This window comes from Anas platyrhynchos, chromosome Z (genome assembly GCF_047663525.1).
Source record: "Anas platyrhynchos isolate ZD024472 breed Pekin duck chromosome Z, IASCAAS_PekinDuck_T2T, whole genome shotgun sequence".
NCBI classification, from domain to species: Eukaryota; Metazoa; Chordata; class Aves; order Anseriformes; family Anatidae; genus Anas; species Anas platyrhynchos.
The window spans coordinates 39,981,614-40,007,500 of record NC_092621.1 but is presented as its reverse complement, the minus strand read 5'-3'; the positions used below and the strand labels follow the sequence as shown (position 1 = coordinate 40,007,500).

General features: G+C 37.9%; 1 protein-coding gene across 4 annotated transcripts in view; it reads right to left on the bottom strand.

Annotated features, from left to right (window-relative positions):
- The window catches only part of TRPM3 (transient receptor potential cation channel subfamily M member 3), a 424,148-nt gene that overhangs the window by 97,216 nt on the left and 301,045 nt on the right, over positions 1-25,887 (bottom strand). For all 4 annotated transcript variants that reach the window (XM_072031293.1, XM_038170832.2, XM_072031292.1 and 1 more), the window contains exon 7: positions 14,220-14,394. In XM_072031293.1, the coding sequence (XP_071887394.1) occupies positions 14,220-14,394 (175 nt within the window). The remainder of the gene's footprint in view (positions 1-14,219; positions 14,395-25,887) is intronic.

Genomic DNA, 25,887 nt, shown 5'->3' with positions numbered 1-25,887 from the left:
GGAAAGGGAAGGAAAGGAATTCTGACAGCATCAGAAAAAAATTGGAAAACACTGTTCTAGAAAAACACATTGATCATGCTGGGGTCCCTAATCTCCAAAGTTTTTCTTTCAGTTCACATGTACTACATGACAGAAAGTCATTCAAGTGATCAGCTCTGTGTGATTTCCTAACAAAAACAGGTAGCAAACTGACAGTCATGATTTGAGGAAGACCAACAGGTGAACTGAAGACCTCTTTCTATTAATGAGTTAGAAGAATTCAACTCACAGTTCATTTTAAGAAATTGGGAACATTTCTGCTGTTGGTGTCTTTGATTTTAGCTTGAGTATCTCAACAACTTCAACCAAATAAGGAACGCATTAAAAACTTACTCTGATCCTGAATCCACCCAAAGGAGCCATTTTGCTTTTACTGATCTTCCAGAATTTTAAACCATTTTTATGTTCCTCCTTCTTACTAATGTTATTACTTGCAAAAAATGGCTCAAGAACAGAAAGAAAAGATAACATGGAATATTAGTACTTGAACCACAGTCCTTTATATCAGAAAGTCTATTCCTCAGGACCGTTTTGAGTGAAACACTGAAGTCCGTAATGTCTTACAAATTAGTGGGCTGTAATTTAGAACATTTTCCTTTTATGTACAAAAGTTCTACACTATAGCAGTTTTCTCACAAAAAACAACAACAACAACAACAACAACAACAAAAAAACGAAAAAAAAAACACCTGAATGTTTAATATTAGCAGAGGCAAGATGTCTAAGAGTCACGTCACAAGTCAGTGTTGATCACAGAGTCACAAGTCACTGTTGATCATTTGAGGCAATGAAAATCAGAGAATCTTCATGACTCACATTTTATGATAGAAGATAAACAAAGATATAGTTCTGCAGCAACCAAAAAGAATTATCAGAAACAGCACAATATGTCAGTGTTGGCTTATGGTAACTGTTTTAGGAGAACAAAGACCAAACCTTCTAACCTTCTTCCATTTCATGCTGTTGGTAAATGTCACCTGTACTCTGTACTGCAGGAACCTCACTATACAATTGAATTTCAAAAGTGATTTAAATATCTAGTCTTCCTGTCTACAGCAAATATGTTCTTAGAAAGAACAATAAACGGGAATGGGAATGGGAATAGATATGGGAATGGGAACAAACGGAAATGGGAACAGGAAAGGAAATGGGAATGGGAACGGGAAAGCAGTATAAAGGCACAGAGATGAATATAGAGGGCCTGGCAGATGAAGTGCATTTGTTCTCTACTCTCTAAATTTGACTGTAAATATCTCTGTTGAGTACGATGCCACTGCATAAAGAGGTCTACAAGACATATGTTAAACTTCTTGAATTAAAATGAATTAATATGGATTTTTAGACCACACCGTGGATCACTGTCCTCTCAACACCTGGCTCCTCCTGCTGTCTTCTGCTTTTTTGTGGATTCCTTTGAATGAAGAGTATCTGTATGTCCTCCTTTCAACAAACAGCAGTGTGGCCTAGAGGTACTTTTCTCTGGGACAGTGAAGAGACAACAACACTGCATTTACTGCTTTCAGTAAACATTCCATTCCCCTGAAAAATGACCTGCTTCCCTCATAAAAGTGGATATACAACAATTTCAGTGGAAACAACCTCATGATGAATGGCAATGAGACCTAGCAGCAGAGGACTTCCTCTGCGGGGTTATAAGAAAAAACAACCTGAAAAAACCAGCTCCTGTATAGAAGAAGATACAAGCAGGTGGGAACATGAGATGTTGGAGCACAGGCAAAAATATATGTTCCCTTCATGTTAAAGAGAATCAACTGGGAAAGGCTGACACCCTGAAGAGTACACTTCAATTACAGTAAGTTAGGTCTCCTTAGTCTAGTGTATTTCAAGCTGCAGATTAGTAGGTCATATGCAAAATAAATTTTAAAGCCCCCTTTTTAGGACTCTTTAAAAAAATGGAAATTTGTTTTTGTTAAGAATTCTGATCTTAAAGAGATAGTGGAGATAGAAGTTATCATTCTAAGGATAAGTTATTGGACATATTAAATTTTCCACATTTCAAACTAAGAAAGAAAAAATGGATTAACCAGCAGAACAAATTTCCTGAAAACATGGAGACTAAACAGAAATTTAAATAAAGCTCTAATTTCCATTGGAAATGATGTGAAATGTATGAAAAAAAGAACACACACATATTAAGAAATATCTGAAACTGAAACATGAAGGAATTTCACAAAATATTTCTAAAGATTCTGTGATGAAAGATATCCTATTTTCTCACTGAAATTTATTTTTTAAAAAAGTATGGAACTTCAAGTTTGGAATTCTCTTGGGCTAAAGTAGGGGAAATTTTCTTCCTTAAGCACTGAATAAAAGCACAGTTTTTCTCTTTTCCTTCTCCTTCTCCTTCTCCTTCTCCTTCTCCTTCTCCTTCTCCTTCTCCTTCTCCTTCTCCTTCTCCTTCTCCTTCTCCTTCTCCTTCTCCTCCCTTTCTCTTTCCTTTTTCTTTTTCTCTTATACACCTACATTTAATTACAGGAAAAATAAATATGTCTTCTTATAAAGTTTCCTAATAGTGATTTTTTTTTTTTCACTTTTCCTAAGGAATATCTAATTAATAATAGCTTTTGGTGCAAAGTTGATCTTTATGATCTTACCATGAAAAAAAAGGGAGAAAGATGTCTTGGATCCATTAAAAATGTTGAAGTGGCAAATTTAATAAAGTGACATTCTAGTTTTGTTCAAGACATGCTAGAAGATTAAACAGCAAAGCAGAACTTTCTTCATTGCTTTGGCTGATCTTGTAGATATAGAAGATAGCATTCTGGCATCTTCCCTCTTCATAAATATATATATTTTTCGAAGTCTTGCTTAATATGTGAGGAGATAATACACACTCCCCTCAATAACATCACAGTCTTTCAGCCTCATGGCACATGATTTTATAGTGAACACTGGGAGGACTTGAAAGATCTGGTCCATAGCCAGCTTCTTAAATTATTTAGTCACTTTTCTGCAGAGTTTTTTAGTATTGAAGTTGTACAATGTACTAGAGATTTATAATGATTATGATTTATAATAATAACCCAATTTCAAAATGTAAGTTTGTTATAGGTTTTTTAACTTATTGTTATCAAAATGCTTTGAAGTTCTCTAAATGGTACACTTCCATTCAATGAACTGCATATAATCTATTTCTAACTTTTCCTTCATGAATTCTTATTTCCTTTTATTTATTTATTTATTTTTAGATTACTACACTTTTATTCGAGATAAAGAAAATATATCCACAAAATATCAGTGTAATCTGAAAACAATTCCCTACCATCCTTTTATGGGAAGCTTAAGGGATTTTCTGTTTTAATTATGGTTTTCACTATAGACAATCACACCATACGTCAGAAATATGACAAGAGTCTCTGCTGATTTTTCTTTTTTCCATTAGAATTGCAAATAAGACACAGTGGTGCAACTCCATGGGACTGAATGAATTTCTACTGCCTTTGAATCCACATATTTTTACACAGAATTACAATAAGAAGAGACAGAATATAAATGTAATTATTCCTTCATTCTATTCAAACAATGATAATTTCTCTGTGCTTCATATAAGGAATCCTTGAGAGGATTGGAAGGGAGCTTAAAGATCATCTAATTCCTGCATTCCTGCCTCCTCCCACACAGTTTTTTTTTTTTTTTTAATTATTATTAAAACCTTTACTGCTTATCCTATCACTACATCAAGCCCTGGCAAAAGGTCTCTCTCCTGTATGTCCCCTTCAGGTACTGGAAGGCTGCTCTAAGTTCTCCCTAGAGCCTTCTCTTCTCCAGGCTGAACAATCCCATCCGTATGCAGTACAGTACACCTGAAGTACCAGATGATCTTGAAGGTCTCTTCCAACCGTAATGATTCTATGATTCTATGTTTCAATGATTCTATAACTCCAAGTGAGGTTTCATGAGAGCTGAGTAAAGGGGGAGAATCACCTCTCTTGACCTGCTTACCATACTGGTTTTGATACAGATCAGATATGGTTGGCTTTCTGGGCTGCAAACACATATTGCTACCTCAAAATGGGGGTTATGTTTCCCCTCTTCCCATTAGTGTGAACTTAGAATTTCACTGGACTGCCACAAGCTCTCAAATACGATGGGCAGTGGCTTAGCAACTACATCTGCCAGTTCTCTCATGTCCTGCGGATGTATTTCGTCAAGTTCCATGGAATCGTGCACCTTTATGATCCTTAGATAGTCTTGAACATGATCTCTTACAGTGAGTTGTTCATCATTCTCCCAGTCACTGCCTTTGCTTGCTGGAGCTTGCACTATGTGGCTGTAGCTCTTGCTGGTGAAGACTGAGGCAAAAAACTTGTTGAGTACCTCAGACTTATAATCTGGGAGGCCGTGTCTCCTGTTTCCTTCAGAAGAGGGCCCACAATTTCCCTAGTCTTCCTTTTATCATTGATATATCTTTCTTGTGGCTCTTAATGGCCCTGGCCAAATTTAATTCTAAACAGGCTTTAGCTTTCTTAATCTGATCCCTGACAGAAATTCAGACAATTTCTCTGTATTCTTCCCAGGCTACCTGACCTTGCTTCCACCCTCCGTAAGCCTCCTTTTTCTGTTTGAGGCCAGGAGCTTCTTGCTCATCTATGCAGGCCTCCTGGTGTTTTTGCCCAACTTCCTCTTTGTTGGGAGTCATTGTTCCTGAGTTTGGAGGAGGTGATCCTTAAACATTAGCCAGCTTTCTTGGGCCCCTCTTCCCACCAGGGCTTTGTCCCATGGTACTTTACCAAGCAGGTTCCTGAAGAGGGCAAAGTCTGCTCTCCCATAGGCAAGGGTAGTGAGATTGCTGTGTTCCCTCCTTGATGCCCTCTGAATTAAACAGAATTAAACAGAATTTTCTAGGTTGGAAGAGACCTCAAGATCATTGAGTCCAACCTCTGACCTAACGCTAACAGTCCCCACTAAACCATATCCCTAAGCTCTACATCTAAACATCTTTTAAAGACTTCCAGGGATGGTGACTCCACCACTTCCCTAGGCAGCCTGTTCCAGTGCCTAACAACCCTTTCAGTAAAGAAGTTCTTCCTAACATCTAACCTAAAACTCCCCTGGCACAACTTAAGCCCATTCCCCCTCGTCCTGTCACCAGGCACGTGGGAGAACAGGCCAACCTCCACCTCACTACAGCCTCCTTTAAGGTACCTGTAGAGAGCGATAAGGTCGCCCCTGAGACTCCTCTTCTCCAGGCTGAACAAGCGCAGCTCCCTCAGCCGCTCCTCGTAGGACTTGTTCTCCAGGCCCCTCACCAGCTTCGTCGCCCTTCTCTGGACCCGCTCAAGCACCTCAATGTCCTTCTTGTAGCGAGGGGCCCAAAACTGAACACAGTACTCGAGGTGCGGCCTCACCAGAGCCGAGTACAGGGGGACGATCACCTCCCTAGCCCTGCTGGTCACACTGCTTCTTATGCAAGCCAGGATGCCGTTGGCCTTTTTGGCCACCTGAGCACACTGCTGGCTCATATTCAGCCGACTGTCCACCATCACTCCCAGGTCCTTCTCTGCCTGGCAGCTCTCCAACCACTCATCTCCCAGCGAATGCAAAACTCCACCATTTCATGGTCACTGCAGACGAGGCTGCCTTTGAGTTTCCCCTTCCCCACCAGACCCTACTTGCTGGTGAGAATGAGGTGAGCATTGCACCTCTCCTCATTGGCTCCTCTGTCACTTAGAGAAGGAAGTGTATCAGTGCATTCCAGGAGACATCCCACCACAACTGAAAAAAGGTGATGAGGTCATTGCCCTGCATGCATGAGTACATCTCTAACTTCTCAAGTCTATTCCCCATGCTACATGTGTTAACCTAAGGACATGCTACATGTGTTAGTATAAGGACAATTAATATGGGCCACTGATGAAGCTGACTCTCTCATTGGAGTGTCTGGAATTCCCTTGCGCTACTCTTCTGGTGCTCTCTTGTTGACCCATGACACTTCTCAAGGCTCTGGGCACCTATTACTGACACTGGTGTCAAACTGGGAGGAGCAGGATGGATTAAGGTTCTCTTCCCCTGGCAACTCTAGTTTCATGAGAGTTGCCAAGCTGGTGCCCCTCTTTACTGGCTTGGCAAGCCTGTGACTGAAGATGCTGTTCCCTTTTTTTGACAGATGGACCCCATCTGTCCCCAGCAGACCAGGTTTCTCAAAGTGAGTCTCATGGTCTAAGTAGCCAAACCCCTGCCTGTGGCACCAGTCCTGTAACCATCTGTTGATTTGCCAGACTTGACTTGCCCTTTCAATCCCCTTCCCTTTGACAGGGACTGATAAAAAGAACAACTACCTGGACTCCTGAGTCCTGTACTGCTGCCCCCAGGGAGCAGCATTACTTGCAGTTCTTCACTGGTGGTTGTTCTACACTATTTTCCCTGATTATGTTTATTGAATGGCTGTCCCTTGACGAAAGAGGTGGTTGCGTATAACATAGAAATGAGATGCTTCTATGCAGCTTTTAATTTGTAAAGTGCTTTGATGCAAGAGAACAGTAAAAATATAAAAGTATGCAATGTGAAAGCAATCTTGCAATCTTGCAAAAGATGCAAAAGAAACACCACAGGGGACAGAGAAGAGCCAAACTGCATGCACACTATCATCCTTTTTGCTCAAAGCAAAATATCCTAATATTTTCCTTATTAGAAACAAAGATACTTAAGTCTCATACATAGCCTAAAAGCTCTGCCACAGTGTATGCAGAGACAGATCAATCCAAAGGCAATCTTTAACAATTCTCATGTAAGGCTGCTCTGTTAAAGAAGAAATAATGTTTTATACGTTTCCTTATGAACATTAGACAAGAAATACATTTTTATGGCATTGAACTGAATTCCTTAAGGGCTTCATACTTGCAGGAGTAGATCTGATGGAGTAGTTAATATACTGTAAACTCAGCTGGGAGACTGCTGTTGAATATTGCAAGTCATTTTCCGTTAAGAAAGGAAATATTTGCCTAAGAAGTGACACAGTTTTAACTTAGTATTTCATTTTTCTCTTAAATTCAGCATTTAATTAAAAAAAAATCTCTGAGGATTAAAAACTACTATTGAATGATTCTATAAATAGTTGCACTTTGCAGTTGTACTTCCAGTTTGTGCAAGAAAGTGAAATGAGAAGACATCCTTGATAATACAGTCAAAAATATTTTGGCTTTATGTGGAGAAGAGCTATTAACCACTAGAATATTCACTTCAATAGTTTGGGGCTACATATAGGATAACTTTGGGTGCTTATGGTTAATCCTATTTTTTCACCTCTCAAAGCACTTCAACACATTTTCAGCTTTTGAGAAAATGAGAAATTAAGTGTTTCAGGGACTTAGATATTTAAATTAGGGAAAATAGCAATAAGCAGCCAAAAAACATCATCAAAGTCAGAACACAGGGAAGCCTATATTTCAGCCTGCTTCTCATTTAGGTTACTTCCAGTAGATAGCCTGTTTGTCATTAAGATGTCAAAACTACAAGAAGCTCAGTGAGTTTATAACTAAGACTAATTCGTTTGTAGTGAAATGTAGCTATCTTGTACATAAAATGTTGCATTCAACATTTTTCAGACTGAGGCAATATGTAGTCCTTGAAACTATAGCCATGGTAGGCTTTAAAAGAACAAACAACAACAACAACAACAAAATACCACAAACAACAGTAACACTGCATTAATATTGTATATCTGATATTTATAATGCTCAAGCCTCAGCTCTGTGGAAACTGCCTGTCTGCCTTGCCTTTCCCCTGAAATTTCAATGGACTTTTTGAGAGACGTGATAACGAGGCTTCAAAACTAATTTACACCCAAAGACACCTTTGCTTTATGGTGTGCGTCACAGTTCTTTCTGATCACAGTTCTTTCTGATCTGTTCTTAGCATGTCATTCCATTGTAGAAACACTTCCTGCAAGGCAGGATGTACAGAGCATTCTGTGCTCACAGTCTTGTTCCACTGCAGTACAATAAAGTCTGCTTGCTCAGACAATAAAGTCTGAGACTTAGACTCAGACTTAGGTTAGTGACACATCCAACTTTTCATGAGGTAGGACTATCATTAAGCTTTAAAACAAGGCAGATCCATCTTCCTACCTTTTGTCTGCTCAAGGATGTGCAAATATTGACATTGCAAAGGGTTACTGCAACATGATTTATATATATATAAATCTGTTTCTGCTATGTGAAATCAATTAGAAATGATAAACAATGAGGATAGAAAGCAGGCACACTACAACTTTTTGAATCTCACAAAATACAAAAGGACCTTTGGGGCAGATGAACAATTGCCCAACATGTAAGGACCTCTCTGAGATGATGGATTGGTGCCACACTAAGTAAAACTCAAGAAAACAGAGCTATATTTTGCCCTCCTTCACCTCCAGACATAGTTCTGTGACCTCTGGAAACAAGCTTTCAAATAAACTTGAAAACTTACAGCTGTGCTTAGTACACACACACACATTCTATCCATAGAGAATGAATCCATTCCTTCTCTTCATTGAGTGGGATTTTAAAATATTGGAAAAAAAAAAGTGTGATAAGATCAGCATTCAACTGCTGAGTCTGTTTTTGCCATGAATTAGGTATTTTTCGAAAGATTTAGATCAGACATCCAGTGCAAAACAGTGAGAAGATATGTTTTGTCTTGGAGAAGTCCCTAATTAATTAAAATAGACTTTTGACTTTATAGTTTGATTGCAGGGTGGACTGCACTATTAAATTCTGAACATAATTTGCATGTGCTACATTGATTTAGTGTCTAATAGACACAGTTCTATGTAACCTACTTAGATTTGATCTGAAAGAAAAAGCTATTAGCTATACACAATTAATGTCCCAATTATTCAGTATTCTCCTCATATCATTATTCAAAACTAGGTTAATATAATCAGAGGGGAGGGAGTACCCAATTTGCATATGAGCTGAAATATATTTGGGTAAAATTTTTTAAGCATATATATAATATTGGCATTTCACTTTGAGTATTCTTAGGAATACAATTGCATGTTAGACTGATGTTTTCAGACATGAGACAATGACATAGAAATTGTCACTACACAGCTTTACAGATTTCTTATTTTCCTGTGGTTTATTTAGTGCAGGGTGAACAGAAACAAACACCACCACAAAAAGGAGACTAATTGTAAAAAAAAACCACTTTCATTAAGAAAGAATTGAACATCTCAGTTGCTCAACTGAGCAACTCTCTAGCAACTAGTGTTTCATTCACTTGCTTTTCTTAAGAGTTTCCGATGATGACATAAATTGCATTTATTCTGTTTTTGCTATACTATTTGCCAAGATGACATCAGAATGCAGACAAGATAGATGGAAACTGTATAGGCAAATAGCGTGCAAAGGAATAAGAGATGTTTGAATAGGATTATGTTAAATATATTAACAATAAGACTACTGAGAACAGAGAAATAACTTCTCACAGATTAAGAGGAAACCTGACACTGTCAGATCTATTTCAGATGCAGCATTCGACTATGTGAACCTGAATATAAATCTGATTCTAGTATTTGTGGAAAACTACCTCACTTTCATTAGGAGCTCTAGGTTGAAGAAGTTCATGATCACGTTTATTTTTAAACAATACAATACTGTTTGGTCTAGAGTTCAGAGTTTATGTATTCTTGTTTTATTATTTGCATAACTACCGTGGGTGTGAATACATACCTTTAAATATTCTAAAGTACCCCTTCTCACTAAATCCTGATCGGATTACTGCAGCTAATCAGAGGAAAAGTATGAAATAGTAATTAGAATCTCAGTTGGCCTTGATGCCCCTTTCATGCTTTGATCTAAAATTCTAAATGATCTAAATCATCCTTTATTTGCTGCTCCTTACTGTAAAAAGCAATCTCTGCGTTCTGCTTTGGGGACTTCTGGGTACAAGGTCCATGCTCTTAGGTGACTGGCTGAAAACCCTCTGAGGGTGTCTACTGTCACCAGGTAAAGACCAGTCAGTGAGATCTACAAGGGTGTGGGCCTGAGAAAGCTCTAGAAGCTTCTAACCAGTGTGATTAGCTGCCCTTGACCCAAGGTGCCTGAAGCTTTTGATGCAGCTACCTCTTATTTAGGGAGGGTCTAACACCCTTTGGGCTAGTGCCCTTCAGAAGCCTATATTACAGCAAGGACAAAAGCACAGCTCCAAGAATACAACCAACAGACACAGCAGTGTGTGCAGGAGGATGAAAATAAGGGATCTTAGCTGAATTTGTACCAGCACAGTCTTTGGTATGGTGGTGGCAAACCACAGGGCAGTTTCCCCAGCAGGTGTTGAAGCAACTGTCCCTGCTAGGGTAGAGGCTTTGATGCAGATAGAGCTTAAGAGAGTTGTTGCAGCCTTCTTCATGTTGGTGATATCGTTTTGGGTTCTGTGACCATAGGACCTTGTTTGCAGGTCAATGTCTATCTGAGGAAGATGGCTTAAAGTGGCAGATGTGTTAATGTGGGCTTTAAAGTACAAGTGATGGGAGCAGAAGAGAGTAACCTGCAGGCAGGTGAGGCAGTGATGGATGACATTGACGGACAAAGGACCTGGAGTCATTTGACAGGAAAGGATCATAAAATTATCAAAACAATGCTTAAAGAGGGTCATCTCTAGCAGTTCTATTTAAGCAAGGAAGTTCCTTCAGGGCATCAATGAAGAAATCCCCTAAGTACTTATTGGGAAATCAGCATGCCAGGATGCCTCTCTGAAATGCCTGTACACTAATGCATGTTGCATATGGAATAAACATAATGAGCTAGATCTGTGTGCAGTTGCAAGCCTATGATGTTGGGATTGTGGAGAAGTGATGGGGTGGCTCCCATGACTGGAACGCTGCAGTGAAGGGATACAGTCTCTTTAGGGAAGACAGGCTGGGAAGATGAGGAGGTGATTCTGCTGTTTCTGTTAGAGAGTAGCTGGAACACATGGAACTTTACCTGCAAGTGGATGATGAGCCAGACCAGAGCTAATGTGTAAGGGCTGAAGAGAGCACAGGTAAGGGTGACATTGTAGTGGGTATCCATTACAGGCTGTGTGACCTGGAGAAACAAACAGATGAGGCCGTCTACAGACGGCTAGGAGCAAACTCATATTTGCAGACCCTGGACCACATGGAGATCTTCAATCACCCTGATATCTGCTGGACGGACAACACAGAAGAGCATAAGTAATCCAGGGGTTCCTGGAGATGACTGACAACTTTCTGAGAGAAGAACTAATGAGAAAAGGTGCTCTGGCAGACCTCATGCTCACCAGCGAGGTGGTACTTGTTGAGAAGGTGAAGGACAAAGGCAGCCTTAACTCCAGTGACTATGACATGGTGAAATTCAGGACTCTGAGAAGATGGAGCAAGGCAAAAAAACAAGATCAAAACCCTGACTTAAGACTAGCTGATTCTTTTCAGGAATCTCCCTAAATGAGGGTAAGGCCTGGAGGGAAGAGAAAGGTGGTTAACATTCAAAGATCATCTGCTCCAAGCTCAAGTGTGGTTCATCTTAATTATCAGGAAATGGCCATTGGGAATGGTCAGGGAAAAATGCTAGGAGACCTGCATGGATAACAAGTATCTACTGGCAAAACTCAAACATGAAAAGAAGTATAAAGAAGATAGAGGTAGACAGAAATGCAGAGACACTCCCAAAGTGTATGTAGATGCAGTTAGGAAGGCCAAAGCTCAGCAGAAATTGAATGTGGCAAGGTCAACAACAAGGGTTCTGCAACTACCCTGCTGACAGAAAGAAGGCTAGAAAAATATGGGCCCATTGTTGAATTGGTAGAGGCCCTGGTGGCACAGGGTCTGGAAAAGTCTGAGGTACTGACTGTCTTCTCTGCTTCAGTATTTATTAGCAAAACTAGCCTTGAAGAATCCCAGGGGCAACAGACCCGTGGGTAAAAACCTGGATGAAGAAAGATATATCCTTGGTGGGATACTTAAGCAAACTGGATTAGTCCATGGACACTAATGGGGTGTACCCACGAGTACTGTAGGAGTTGGCTGATGTCATTATGAGGGCACTCTTAATAATCTTTGGATGGTATGGTGACTGAGAAAAGTGCCTGAGTACTGGAGGAAGGCAAATGTCATTCCTATCTCCAAACAATACAAGAAGGAAGACCCAGGGACCTACAGCCCTGTCAGCCTCACTTCAATTCCTGAGAAAATTACAGAACATCTCGTCTTGAAAACCATTTCCAGGCACTTGACGGATAAGAAAGTCCTTCGAAATAGTCAGCATGGATTCAGTAAGGGGCAGTCATGTTTGACCAACTTGATAAGCTTCTACAGTTAAATAAACAGCCTGATGAATGAGAGAAAGAAGATGATATTGTCTACCTAGACTCCAGCAAGGCCTATGAAACAGTTTCCCTGAAGGTTCTCGTAGACCAGTTGATGTATGGACTGGGTAGTCATTCAGTGAGGTGGATTGAAAACTGAATGGCCAGGCTCAGTGGATAGAAACAGTGTCTCAAAGTCCAGCAAGAGTCCAGTAACTAGTGGTGTACCCCAGAGGTCTGTACTGTGTCTGGTCCTGTTTAATGTCTTAACTAATTATCTGGATGATGAGGCTCAGCAAGTTTGCTGATGACACAATACTGAGAGAAGCAGCTGATATGCCAGGGAGTTGTGCTGCCATCCTGAGGGACCTGGACAGGCTGGAGAAATTGGCTGATAGGAACCCCTCTCTGCAAGGATAAGTGAAAGGTCCCGTAGATGAAGAGAAACAGCCCCAGGTACATGTTAAGGGTCCCCCAGCTGGAAAGCAGTCTGGCAGAAAATGTTCTGGGAGCTCTGGTTGTCACCAAACTGATCATGAGCCAGAAATGTGTCTTTGCAGCAAGTAAGATCAATGCTATTCCTGGCTGCATTAGGAGGGATGTTTCCAGCATGGCAAGAGAAGTGATCCTTCCCCACTACTCAGCACTGGTGAGACCACACCCCAGAGTACTGTGTCCATCTCTGAGATCCCCAGGAAAAATAAGACATGGATGTACTAGAGAGAGTCCAGGAAAGGACCACAAAGATGATGAAGGGACTGGAGTATCTCTCCTATGAGAAAAGGTTAAGAGAGCTGGGACTGGTTAGCCTAGAGAAGAGAAGGCCGCTCAGGGGGGATCTTATGAATGCATATAAATACATGGAAAGAGGGTGTTAAGAACATGGAGTTAGGCTCTTTCAAGTGGTGCCCAGTGACAGAACAAGAGGCAATGGACATAAACTTAAATACTGGAGGCTCCATCTGAATATCACAAAGAAGCTTTGAGGGTGATGGAACACTGACACATATTGCTCAGACAGTTGTGGAGCCATCATCCTTGGAGATGCTCTAAGGCTGTCTGGACATGGTCAGGGGCAGCATGCTGTAGCCAACTGCCTGAGCAGGGCAGTTGGACCACATGACCTCCGAAGATTGCTTTCAACCTCAATCATTCCATGATTCCATGGTTGCATACATATTTTTGTGGTAGAGGGAAAAAAAAAACACAAACAGCTAACCAAACAAAAAACATGTTTTAGGCATGCAGTATTAACATGCACTTTAGAAGTTGGAAAGAATACTTACAGCCTGATTCAACAAAAACACACTTGAATTTTCTATAATAAAAGCTAAATATTATCCTTGCTGCACCTTGAGTCTGCAAAGAAAGGCAGGACAGCACAAATGCAGATCAGTGCACAAGCAGTTGTGTAAATATAGGCAGGTGTGCAGAGTCATGCCTAAAGTGCAAGGCAAATCCCACTGAGATTATGAACATTTGGGATTCATGTGGTGATTTATGTAGGAATGAAACTATAGGATGGCAGTACACTGTTACAATGACATAACTTGTCAGAGACAGTTTTGAATACAATGAAAATAATTTTGCATGTCTTTTGAGTGAATCCCTTGAGTTGTGATTTCAAGAAACATATGTTTTACCTGTCCACATGCTGCATTTCACGGCACTATAATATTCTAACCATATAATAGAGTCTCTAAATCTCTGATTATTTTATTCTGTAGATTTTCCTTAGTGTTACTTTAGCTTTTTTTGGACTGGGTACATTCAATGCTTTACTCACGTCAATGACAGAAAAAGCCATGTGAGGACTGGATTAGTTTCAGAACTATTTTTCCAATAGTGTTTCGGGCTCTATGTTATCACCAAATTGGTAGAAAAAATGCTCTCATGAGGAAATGACTCACCCTCCTTCTTCAGAATATTTGTGACCAAAGGCAAGGATGTCAGATGCCCGACCGCTGCCATCACAAATCACAACAGGAACAGGAGGCGTGTCTCGCAGGTACTCCAGAACGATAGAGATAACATTGGGACCTCCTTCTACAATGAGGGCCACCACTGGAACCCCCTGACCAATTCCTGGAGTAAAAGAAAGAAAGAAACAAAACCAACCAAACAAACAAAAGGAACAACAAGAACCAATAAAAACAACAACGACAACAATAACAACAAACAAAGCCAGAAAAGCAAACAAAATGTAACAGAAGACAGAAAAAAAATATCAAACTTAAATTACTGGACTGTGACTCTACAGTGTCATGTTAGAGAAAATGCCATTCAGAAAATCATAGCTTTTAAGGACAGGAGAGACCAGTGTAGTCACCTGGTCTGTTTCATCACATAAATAAATAAAAAATAAAAATTAAAAAAAAAGAGAAAAGAAAAGGATTTTATAAATTTATTTTCTGTTTTAAATGCCATATGCATGGCTGAAATAGACCATAATTTTCTTTATTTATTTTTTAAAAGATCAAATCTTTGTTTGAAAGAATAGAGAAGCTACCACAATTATTTCTAACATGTTCTGATTCAGAACACAGCAGTTTTCTTGTGATCTAGATTTTGCATGGTGTCAGTTTTCAGTCATTGGTTCTTCCAGTAGCTTTGCTTGGAGATTCAAAATAATCCCTACCATGGTAATTTTGTTTTCTTTCTTAGATTTTAAGGGTGCAGCTGGATGGTCCCATAACCTTCTCCTTGACAAAATAATAATACACGTTACAAGCCAATGGAACACTTATTTTCTAATTCTAGTTGGTCTCACAGTCCTCCAAAATCACTTCAAATTTTCTGGCATGTTACTTGTGCTGTAGACCCCACACTGGACAATGCTACTGAGAGAGCTGAACTTGTGCTGAACCAGAGGAGTGATTTTTATTTTTTTTTTTCCAAAATTTGTTATATAATTAGATGGGAGAGCTCTACAAAATTGACAGAACTGACTTTGACATGAAAGCCTTGTGAATTTAGAGAAAAACATTTTGACACTAGGCTTGTGTTTATTTGACTGAAAAAACTTTTATGCTTGTCACTTTTTTCTTGACAAAGACTTTTTTTTTTTTTTTTTTTTAAGTTATGTGGTGTGTTTTTACTTTACGAAGACTGGAAAACTGTAAGCAGAGTTATAAAATCCCAGCTAATAAAAGAGAGGTAAAAGGGTAGAACATAACAAGACATTTAACAGAATGATTTCCACAAAACTCACTGTTTTTATTTTATTTTATTTTTTTTATTTTTATCAATATTAAGACTTGCCATTGATTGCTGCTCCACCTAATCCTTTATAGGTTGTTGAATTATTTTCAAAGACATTAGTGAAGAAGTAGCTTATAAGAGTGGAATTAAATGAGAAATAGAAATTAGGAATGTTGATTCAAAGGAGTAAATTATAAGTGTGAGGGGTTAAACTACCTTTGTGTACTTCCTTTAACTTTAAAGTATTTAAGTTAAGGATGACTTTAGATGGGCAAATTTGGGTTACTTATTTATTTGACTTACTCATTAATTTTTATCATTTATAAAATCATACCTCTTAAGACAGAATTCTAAATATTAAATATAATAAAAATAACTCCCGAGAGTCTTACAGATCATATGGTTTTATTCCACATCATATCAATAATATAATAAATCTGTTTGCATTTGAGTTTTCATCAGAGAACCTCAATTCACAAATCTGCCTAGGTTTTCCTTTGCCACTAGATGACAAAAGAAATGCTGTTTATATTTATGTCTAGTATAAGAAAACTTTGTAGTATGGAAATTGCTAACAGATGATGAGTAAAAATTAAATTAACTGACTTGAATGCTTTTATTTAAGGAATATCCCAGTGTAATCACATAGTGGCTGATGAGACACTCTTCAGTTAAGATTTTAATGTAAAATAAGGAATTGTTTTATTTCTAGTGGTCTGACTAGAATGTCAAAGTCACCAAATTTTATGAATTTTCTTCCAATACTTATGAAGCTTTTCTTTATATACAATGTATCATATAGCAGATCATTTTAGTATTTTTTCTTCTTTAAGATTTGTGGTAGTAGAATAAAGATCTCCCTTCACTGTTCTTGGTTCATCTTCCCTTTCTCTAAAGACTGATCTACCGTGATATCTGTCTAGGAGGCACACAATTCACTGAAATTTTACATCAATGTTCTCTTCAGAAGTGTAGTATTTTTCTATGGAATATAACTAGAATGACCCATTTTATTTCATTACTGATAAATAAAAAACAGTGTTTTTTTTTTTTTTTTTTTTTTAAGAAGCCTATCTCTAACAAAGTTCGCATTTCGTGAAGTATTTGCTATTATGCCTATATATACATATATATACATATGTAAACAAACTGAATAAAAATGAAAAAATTGTGAAAGTATATAATTTACTAAGGAGTAGCATTGTGTAAGAAAGTCTAGTACCAAGAGTTTCATAAAAAATTTACACTCATCCTATCATCATTATTGATGACTTTAGAACAGGAAGTAGAAGTGATTTGATAAGACAAAAAGGCTCTGATAAGACAAAATTAAGAAGTAACCTTTGTAAAAAGGGTGGCTGAATGACATAATGGATTGAGTAATAGAAATGTAGGAAGTTCATAGTGCAAGATGCAAAGTACCTATTATCTGGGGATTAATAAAATCTACTGTAAACTGGGAAGTCTTTAGGAAGGAATACTGGAAAATAGAAAGGTGTGATAAAGCTGATCACAGGATATATCATTGGTGTTGCACGTCTTTGAAGAAGGTAGCTTAGGTCCTGAAATACAAGAATACAGAAGGAAATTTGGATGCATCATTGCCAGCATGTAAGCCACTGTACTGGGTCTGGCTGGGATATTAACTTTCCCTGCAGCAGCCCATACAGTGCTGTGAAATGTGTTCGTCTGATTCATGTCAACATGGAACAATGCTAGGGCTGCATGATATGATGAAATGTGACCTTCTATCTTACATACCCTTGTACAACCACAATTCTAAGAAAAACAGAGTGGTTAATATATATAGTTCTTGTATCTTGCAAACGTATGGTCCAGCAGTTCATGTCAATAGGGGATTTGAAGGGTTTAACATTGAGGCCTGGGGCTAGGGGATAAGAGAACAAAGGGGTTTCAGAATAGCTGCTAACTATTATGACTATTGCATGGGACACTATGCAAGTCTCTGATATGTGGCCAAGAGATTAAGGAGAAGGGAAAAGCTGAAGGATGGCTAAAAGACAAAGCTTGCATGGGACGCTGTGCAAGTCTCTGACATCTGGCCAAGATGGACAAAGGAGACGGACAAGGAAAAAGCCTGGGAGGAAGACTACAAGCCTTCAGCACGAGAGACCCCCAGAGGGACCACCAGAGACTGATACGAATGAGCCAGTGGGAGGGTTTGGATTCTGGGAACTAATTATAATAACCCTGCCTTTTCTAGAAGTAGTAATGAATATGTATTAGCCTAGGAGCATAAAAACTAGCCACCTGATGTAACTTGTGTGCGTCTTTGTGGAGCAGAGACTCAGTGAAGCCAGCACTGTTTGCTTACCTCTATTCGTTTAATAAATTGTAAACTTTGATTGTAATCCTATTTGGGACTTAGCCATTTATTACAGTGCTGTGCTCTGCATGTGTAGCTCGAACAGCAGTGGTATCACACCAGTGTTGTGTCTGCTGCTGAGCAGTGCTGGCACAGCGTCAGGGCTCTCTCTAACCCTCCATGGCTGAAATATCACCCTGTCTGGATGAGGAGAGATATGCTCATTCTATGAGGTCGTGAAGCCTTTGGGACAGTTTCTCCACAGCCAAGATGCAGGCCCGTAGCAGGGGTGGGCAAAAAGTGAGAAAGGCATGTCTTCACGGCAGCTGACCTAAACCAACTAAAGGGATATTCCATACCATATCATGTCACACTCAGCAATAAAAGGTGGAAAAATGAAGAAGAAAAAAACAAACAAAAAAAACCCAACACAATTTATTCACAAGAATAGATAGCTATTGGCCATTGTTTTAGATTGAGCTCAGAATGAGATTTCTGGCTGTCAAAGTGTCATTTACTAAGGTCCTCATGTCACATACCGAAGTCCTAGCCTCCCTGCTCTAAATACAAAAAGAAAGGTAGATTCTCATTACCTAACTAACAGAAAACAGACAAAACACTATTTTTATTTCCATTTTGTGTATCCATTCTACCAAAAAGAAGAAATAGTACAGAAGACCTGTGAGTACTCCGAAGTACATCCCTGTCAAAATTTCTAAAATAATAACTTTTATTTAGTGCACTTAAGTCTGTAAGTATAGCTTAGAGACAAGACAAGAAAAGACAAGACTGGTAAGTTTCATAGAGTCAGTTATTATGGATAAGGCTGGTGTAATATTGTAAAGCAGACTGCAATATAATGCAGAATTTTTATGCAACCAACCTGAAGCTTTATTACTGTGTTATTACTTTTGTGGCCAGCAACAGAGCCACTGAGAGACTTTTTGGCAACTGTGATTCCACATGGGTATGTACATACCAGAACATTCATTCTGTAATGCACGAGTGGCAACTTGTAGGACTTAATGTTATTATACAGAAAAATAATTCCATTTTCCTCTTGACAGAGGAGTACTGCATAAATATATAGGTTAAAACAATAACCAAGGAGACACGAATGAATATGGAAAAGCAAGCAAAGAAATACTTTGCCTAATACTCAATGCAGTGTGAAAAGAGATTTAATAAATCATGTTTTGCAGAAGCCTTACTTTTTTTCTCATTTCTCAAAAAAACATTATTATTTTAGACTGTGAACATATCTATAAATAATCTATAGCAGCCCTATGAATGATTACTAATTCTTTTAATGAAGAGCTGAACATGGGTTATCCATTGCTTTGTAGACCAACAAATGAATAAAATGACTTATTTACTGCTAAATAAATTTATTTGTCATGTACATAAGTGTGTTTATAAAAATAACTGGAACATACCAGTAGGTTATATACAACTTCTAGGTTCACCCCTGAGATCAGTGAAGAAAAAAACACACAAAACCAACACAAAACCACCACCACCACCACAAAAACCAAAAACAAAACCTGAGATGTTTTTTCTCTTCAATATCCCTGAGAGAAATGTGTCTAATTTCTGCTTCTTAACATTGGGTAGTGGCAGATATAGGTCACACTTTCTCCACTATTAGGCAAGAAATGCTGGTCTAGGCTTCCCATAGACCTACTTGCTTTTTCTACTTGTAAATTTTAGCTGGAGAATTTAGTAATTTTTTGGGTTTGCCTGGGGTGTTGGGGCCTGTGACTATGTTGGGGCCTGTGACTAAAGGTGTAGATGGTCATTAAGGTCCCTTCTAAGCCATGCCATTCTATGATTCAATTATTCTATAGTGTATTAGTCACTCTCTCTCCAGTCATTTTCTGGATGCCTACAGCTACAGTGTCTCGATTACCAAAGAGCAACCTCAAGATCAGACTGACAGCTGAATGGAAATATTAAAGGTTTGCCTACTAGTCCCATTAGTTACACACAAGTCAGCAAAATATGCTGTAGATGCACCTACTCCAAAATGAAGATTTTTTTTCTAGGGACAAGTATTTGCAGAAAATATGTTATTGTGTAACATGTTGCAACTTTTTGTGCAACCAAACTGGATTTCAGAAAACTATATGATAGAACACCTGTAGGTCTCCTCCTCTTAATTTTTAGTGGTCACAAATTGTGGGGTACATGTTCTTCATGCTATATAAGGAATTTGGGAGTGGCAGACCTGGTGTGGAGCAAAACTGATGGTCACTGACATCTATACACCTACCAGATGTGGCATTGACAGACAAGTTTATGCATCCAACACCTGGAACACATCTTCATTCAATATGGACTTGATCTTAAAAACTGGCAATAAGAAAAAATGATGGAAAAATGAATGAAACCCTCTTTCACTTTTCATTCTTGTCTTTGGAAAAGGACAGAAAACTTAGAAAGCTAAGAGTCTCAAAAGAGGCAAGACACTAAAAAACACCTAAATCTTGGAAACTAAAAAACGAAATCTGAAATTAAACCTTGGGATTTCTGAGTCTCACAACCCAGTAATAACCCATTTGCTTATTGCAGGATGGCAATATTTAGTTCAAAGCTTGTGCTAAGTTCAAAGTAGAGGAACCTTAACAGATTTCAGTTAAAATGTACCCTATGTTTTCAATTTCTGCACATTTAGTTGGCCAGTACAACAGAACTTGTTTTGCTTTTCTCAGAGTTCACCAGCTGTAGTTAATGACCTAAGAGATTCAGGAACAATTACAGTTTAGGAATTTTCACAGTCTTCTCTTTCTTCACACTTTCTCTGGTTCCTTTGGATATGAGCACCACCACATATTATAGTCATCACTTTATAAAAGTTATCACAGTAACATAACCAAATTTTACACTGCCTCAGATTACAGATTGAGGAGTTTTTCCTTGTTATATTTTGCATATTTGTCAACATATGGATGTTATGTCTGAAAATCATCTCTCCTTTCACACCTATTCTGGAAAATGAAGAGCAGAAATATTTCTAGAGAGTATTCACCCCACGTAATTTCTGCTACTTAGATTTATGTCTTTATTCTGATCTTTGCAGTGAATTCAGTAAATCTAAAATTTCTGACAATAGACTTAAAACGACCAATTTGTTTTTGCCTGTATATCAATTATATGAGAACAAATATGTTTTCAACAAACACATCTGATGAAAATCAGGTTTATTAGAGGAATATATAGATCATTTTCTGCTCTATTAATTAATTATTTATCTGTTCCTCAAGAACAATTTTTAACCTGTATGTGCTTTCTCAGAACTTTCTGAGATATTTTTGGCTCCGGTGCCTGATCCACCAGCATCACAAAGCTTTCAATGAAAAAGGCCCATGTTTCTGATCTCTAACAAACCCTGATACCAGTCAAGCTTCAAACAGTTCTGAGGTTTCCTCAGGTTTCACTGAAGTCCAATTTACAGCAGATTCCCAGCCCTAGAAGGAAATCTGTGCCCACATCTCCCTAGTTATGCAGTTATGAAAATGCACCTAGGGCTGCACAGAATATGAAGGAAAAATCTGAAGCAAATGAGAATTCCAATGCATTTGATGATGGTGCAATGGTCAGAGAAGATGCCAGTGATGACAGTTGAACGTCCCTTTGCCTTCCCAGCCCCCTTCATATATTCTCAGGCATAGGATGACAAAGGGAAGTCCACGGGTCACATGAACAGACATTGTCGACATATTACCCTGTCCAAATTACCTCATTTATCCAATCAAATCACCCAACTTTTCCATCTATTCTTTAATCAAGAATAAATTCTTTTCACAGGCCTACCAGAACACATCTACATTCACCTACATTATAAAGAATGGTAGACCAAATACAAGGACACAGATACCAATGCCTGTCTGTTTTTGAAAAGTATACTGTAAAGGCAGGCCAGATTTTCAGCACTTAACAGCATGTTTAAAATGAGAACAACTGCAGATTAATAATGAGTAATAATATTCAACATGAAGCCTTATATGGTCTAGGAGACCATTCTTCCAGAATCGTACAAATTAAAAGAATAATAACATCACAGGGTGGACCTGCATAACCTAAGGATTTTTTTTTTTTGTGTGTGTGTGTGTGTGATAATCTTTCCAAAAAATGCAAAGTGCATTGAATGTTTCAGTGCCTGGAATTGATTCAGAAGTGCAGAATAGTTCTAGGTCAAACTGCACAGAGGTTTGCGCTTACTTTCATTGAGGGAAATGAAGCCAAAACACTGAGAACTTTAGTGTTTGTAGGAAAGACACCACCTAAAACAAATGCAGTAAAGAATGTATATTTTTTTCTGTTATTTTTACATGGTTCAGAGAAGATGAAGCATAGTGAAGGTAACACTGAAGGTGTTAATATTGCAACATAAGGGTGGGATATGAAAAGTATTATTGAAGATAGGTATATATATTTATTGTGGCAATTTTAATGTGGACATTTGGCTTTAACATAAATATACATCTTGTTATTCAAAATCTTCTGTTACAGTTCACCTCTTCCAGAAGGCTGACACACAGATAAAATTTTTCTGATTTATAAACCATTATGGTTTGAAGACTATACACCAGTAGTCTACTTTTTGTTTCTGAACGCTTCATACATGCTAAAAGAGTGTTCCAATTAAAGGAATTTATGAAAGATATAGAATAAACTAGTCTACTTAAAATATTCCGACTTTAGAAGCAGTCTGCTTACAATTAAACACACTTCACCTTTATTCCACTGACTTAACATTCTTGTTTCAAATGCACCTTTGGCATACATTTTAATATTTACTTTACTTTGGGGTCTCAAGGAAAAGAGAACTCCTCCCCCCAGTTCTTCCTTTAAAGGAAGCTAGAAGGTTACTAATTTTAAGAAGAATAAAGAATTTCCATAGTGAAAATGCCATCTTCTCTACCACTCCCCAAACCCTCCAAACTAAAGGCTAGTCTAGACTATATTATCTATCCTTGTTATCTTAATTCTTCATAATGGTAAAGTCTTTTTGCCTTTTCACTTCTCTGCCCTTCCCAAGGCTGTGTTTTATTCAGTAAAATGTCATAAATCTAAGTAGTCCAACCTGAAAAGTAAATGACCCTCTTTTATATTATTAGAGGAATCATTAAATCTTTTTACATTTTAATCTCTGCAGGTAGCTGTTAACCCTGATTTGAACATAGTTGAGTCAGCAATGTGCCATTGTGGCCAAGAAGGGGTGCATTTGGAAGTGTTGCCATAAGGTCAAGGGAGGTGGTCATCCCTCTCTCCTCAGTCCTGGTGATGCCACAGTTGGAGTATTGTGTCCAGTTCTGGGCTCCCCAGTACAAGAGGGACATAGAGCTACTGTAGTAAGTTCAGAGGAGGGCTACTGAGATGATGAGGGGACTGGAGCACCTGTCGTTTGAGGACAGGCTCAGAGAGATGGGCCTATTTAGCCTGGAGAAGAAAAGACTGAGGGGATACCTCATCATTGCATATAAATATCCGAGGGGAGGGTGTCTAGATGATGGAGCTGGTCTCTTTTCAATTGTTCCAAGTGACAGAATGAAAGGCAATGGGCACAAACTAAAGAACAGGAGGTTCTGGCTGAATATGAGGGTGAAAGAGCACTGGAACATGTTGCCCAGAGAGGTTGTGGAGTCTCCTTCTCTGGAGTTATTCAAAACCCGCCTGGATGCCATCCTGGACAATATGTTCTAGGTGATCCTGCTTGACAAAGGGGTTAGACTAGACGATCTTCAGAAGTCACTTCCAACCTTGGCAATTCTGTGATTCTGTGATTGCTTCACTGGATGGACTTCAAGAATTTCCAAAGTAAATTTAAAAATGTAAAATCTCTGTTGCATAAGAACAGAAAACAGAAAATTCTGGCCAAGATTTATATCTTTTGATACATGAAGTTTGCAGCATAAGAAAGATATTTGGATATTAAAAAAATGTAACTAATACATGATGAATATACATTCAAGACTGTTTGTCAGCTCTGCAGACATCACACAAACCTCTTATTCTGCCCTCTGAATCACTACTCCGAGCACATTACAGCCTCATAACACATGCCAAACACAAATTTTATTATTGGCATGTAGGTACTGATATGTCCTAGACAAAGATTCTTAAACTGCTGAAAGTTATATATTCTTCTTAAGAAAAAATGAAAATATTGCTAACTAATTTACATTCTCTTTCATTCCAATTCAAAAACATTCCTAATTAATTTACATTCTCTTTCATTCCAATTCAAATTATTATTATTATTATTATTATTATTATTATTATTATTATTATTATTATTATTATTATTGCATAGACTATATGTGATCATCTTTTTTTTTCTTTCTCTTTTTTTTTTTTTTTTTTTAATAAATCACTTGTGTCCTTTCTCTACAGCTCCAGGAATTTCACTCACATGAAGGAAAGTAGTGCATTTATGTTAGAAGTGCTTGGTAACCATGCTGAAAGCACTTCAAAAATTTGAGAATATTTCATTTAGTAGTAACTGACTGAGTATTCAATTAATAGTAGAAATTATACCACAAGAACTGAAGGTCTTAATGCAAAAAACAGGAATGAATGGTGAATATGCAAACTTTAATGTTTTTCAATGAATGGAAATGTGCAAACAGGAGTGCAAAGCCAAGAGAGAAACTTTTGGTAGGACTTTGAAAGAGAGAATCTTTAAGCATTGGTAAACATCTTCTTATGTAATATGAAGTATTTCTAGACCCCACTTGATAAGGAAAAAGCATTATTCTACATATTTAGAAAATATATATACAAACCATGGCACGTCAACCTACTGTAGTGACTTTTTGTCTGAAATATATATATATATGCATATATTTTATATGTATGTGTATGTGTATATATATATACACACACACATATATATATATACATATACATATACATATGTATATGTATATGTATATGTATATGTATATGTATATGTATATGTATATGTATATGTATATGTATATATTTCCAAATCAGAAAACTAAATCCTTATGAAAGAAACCTGGGGTTACAACAGATGGCAATCTGAACGTGATCCAACTGCATGCTCTCAGTTCATACAAAACAAACCATGCACTCAGCTATATTAGAGAAGTCTGTCAAGTGTAAGAGATTTTAACCTCCTTATCATGTTCACTGTTAGGTCTGTATTTGGAAACGAGGATTTAAATTTGGGCCATCTACTTCAAGAGGCATGAGACATTGCAGAGTATACAGAGAAAAAGTGTTAAACTCTATAGTGGCCTTGAAAACGTATCTGGCAGAGAATTTAAGACAGCAAGGATCATTTAACTTTTTGAAAATATTTTTGAAAAGGTATCCAGTATTACCTGAAGAGTAATTACCTACTACAATTACCTGAAGGGGAATTAAAAAAAGTGGTAACACCAGACTTAGATCACTATTAAGATTTACTTTTGAACTTGAAACTGTGTTACTGTTACATCTTACTTTTAATATTTTTGAATGCAAAATGACGCATTTCAAAACTTTATAATTTTGAGAAAACTAGAGGCTTACCTCAGGGAACTGTTGCTGAACTGTGTTAAAATCCTCTTTATTTGTGACAGTATGAAGGACCTGCCCTGAGCAGTGAAGTGTCAAACTGACTTTTTTTTTTGTTTTCCTTTTTTTAAAAAAAATACTTGTGGACAAAACAAGGGCTAGTGAAGTGGTAAAAGTTGCAAAAAGTATAAGGGGAACAGTATTCAATAAAATCTTTATTTTTCTCTAGTTGTTATATTCTATTATTGTTTAACAGTGACATTCACTCAGGAAATTAGATATTGCTGTATGACTTGGAGTGATGTCATATTAGGAAGAAAAAGAGTTTTAGAACTATGTTGCATACTTACTGGCCTGATTTAATCTTAAGTTTTATAAGAAGAGAGACTGTTACTTTCTTAATGTATTTGAGAGGAATACAGTTTTCTGTGTCTTTAATAGGTGAGCAGAAGCTTGAAGTTTCTCTTTGTGAATAGCATATGATCCCAAACATCTAGAAGAGCTATAACTGCCCTGAAAAAAGA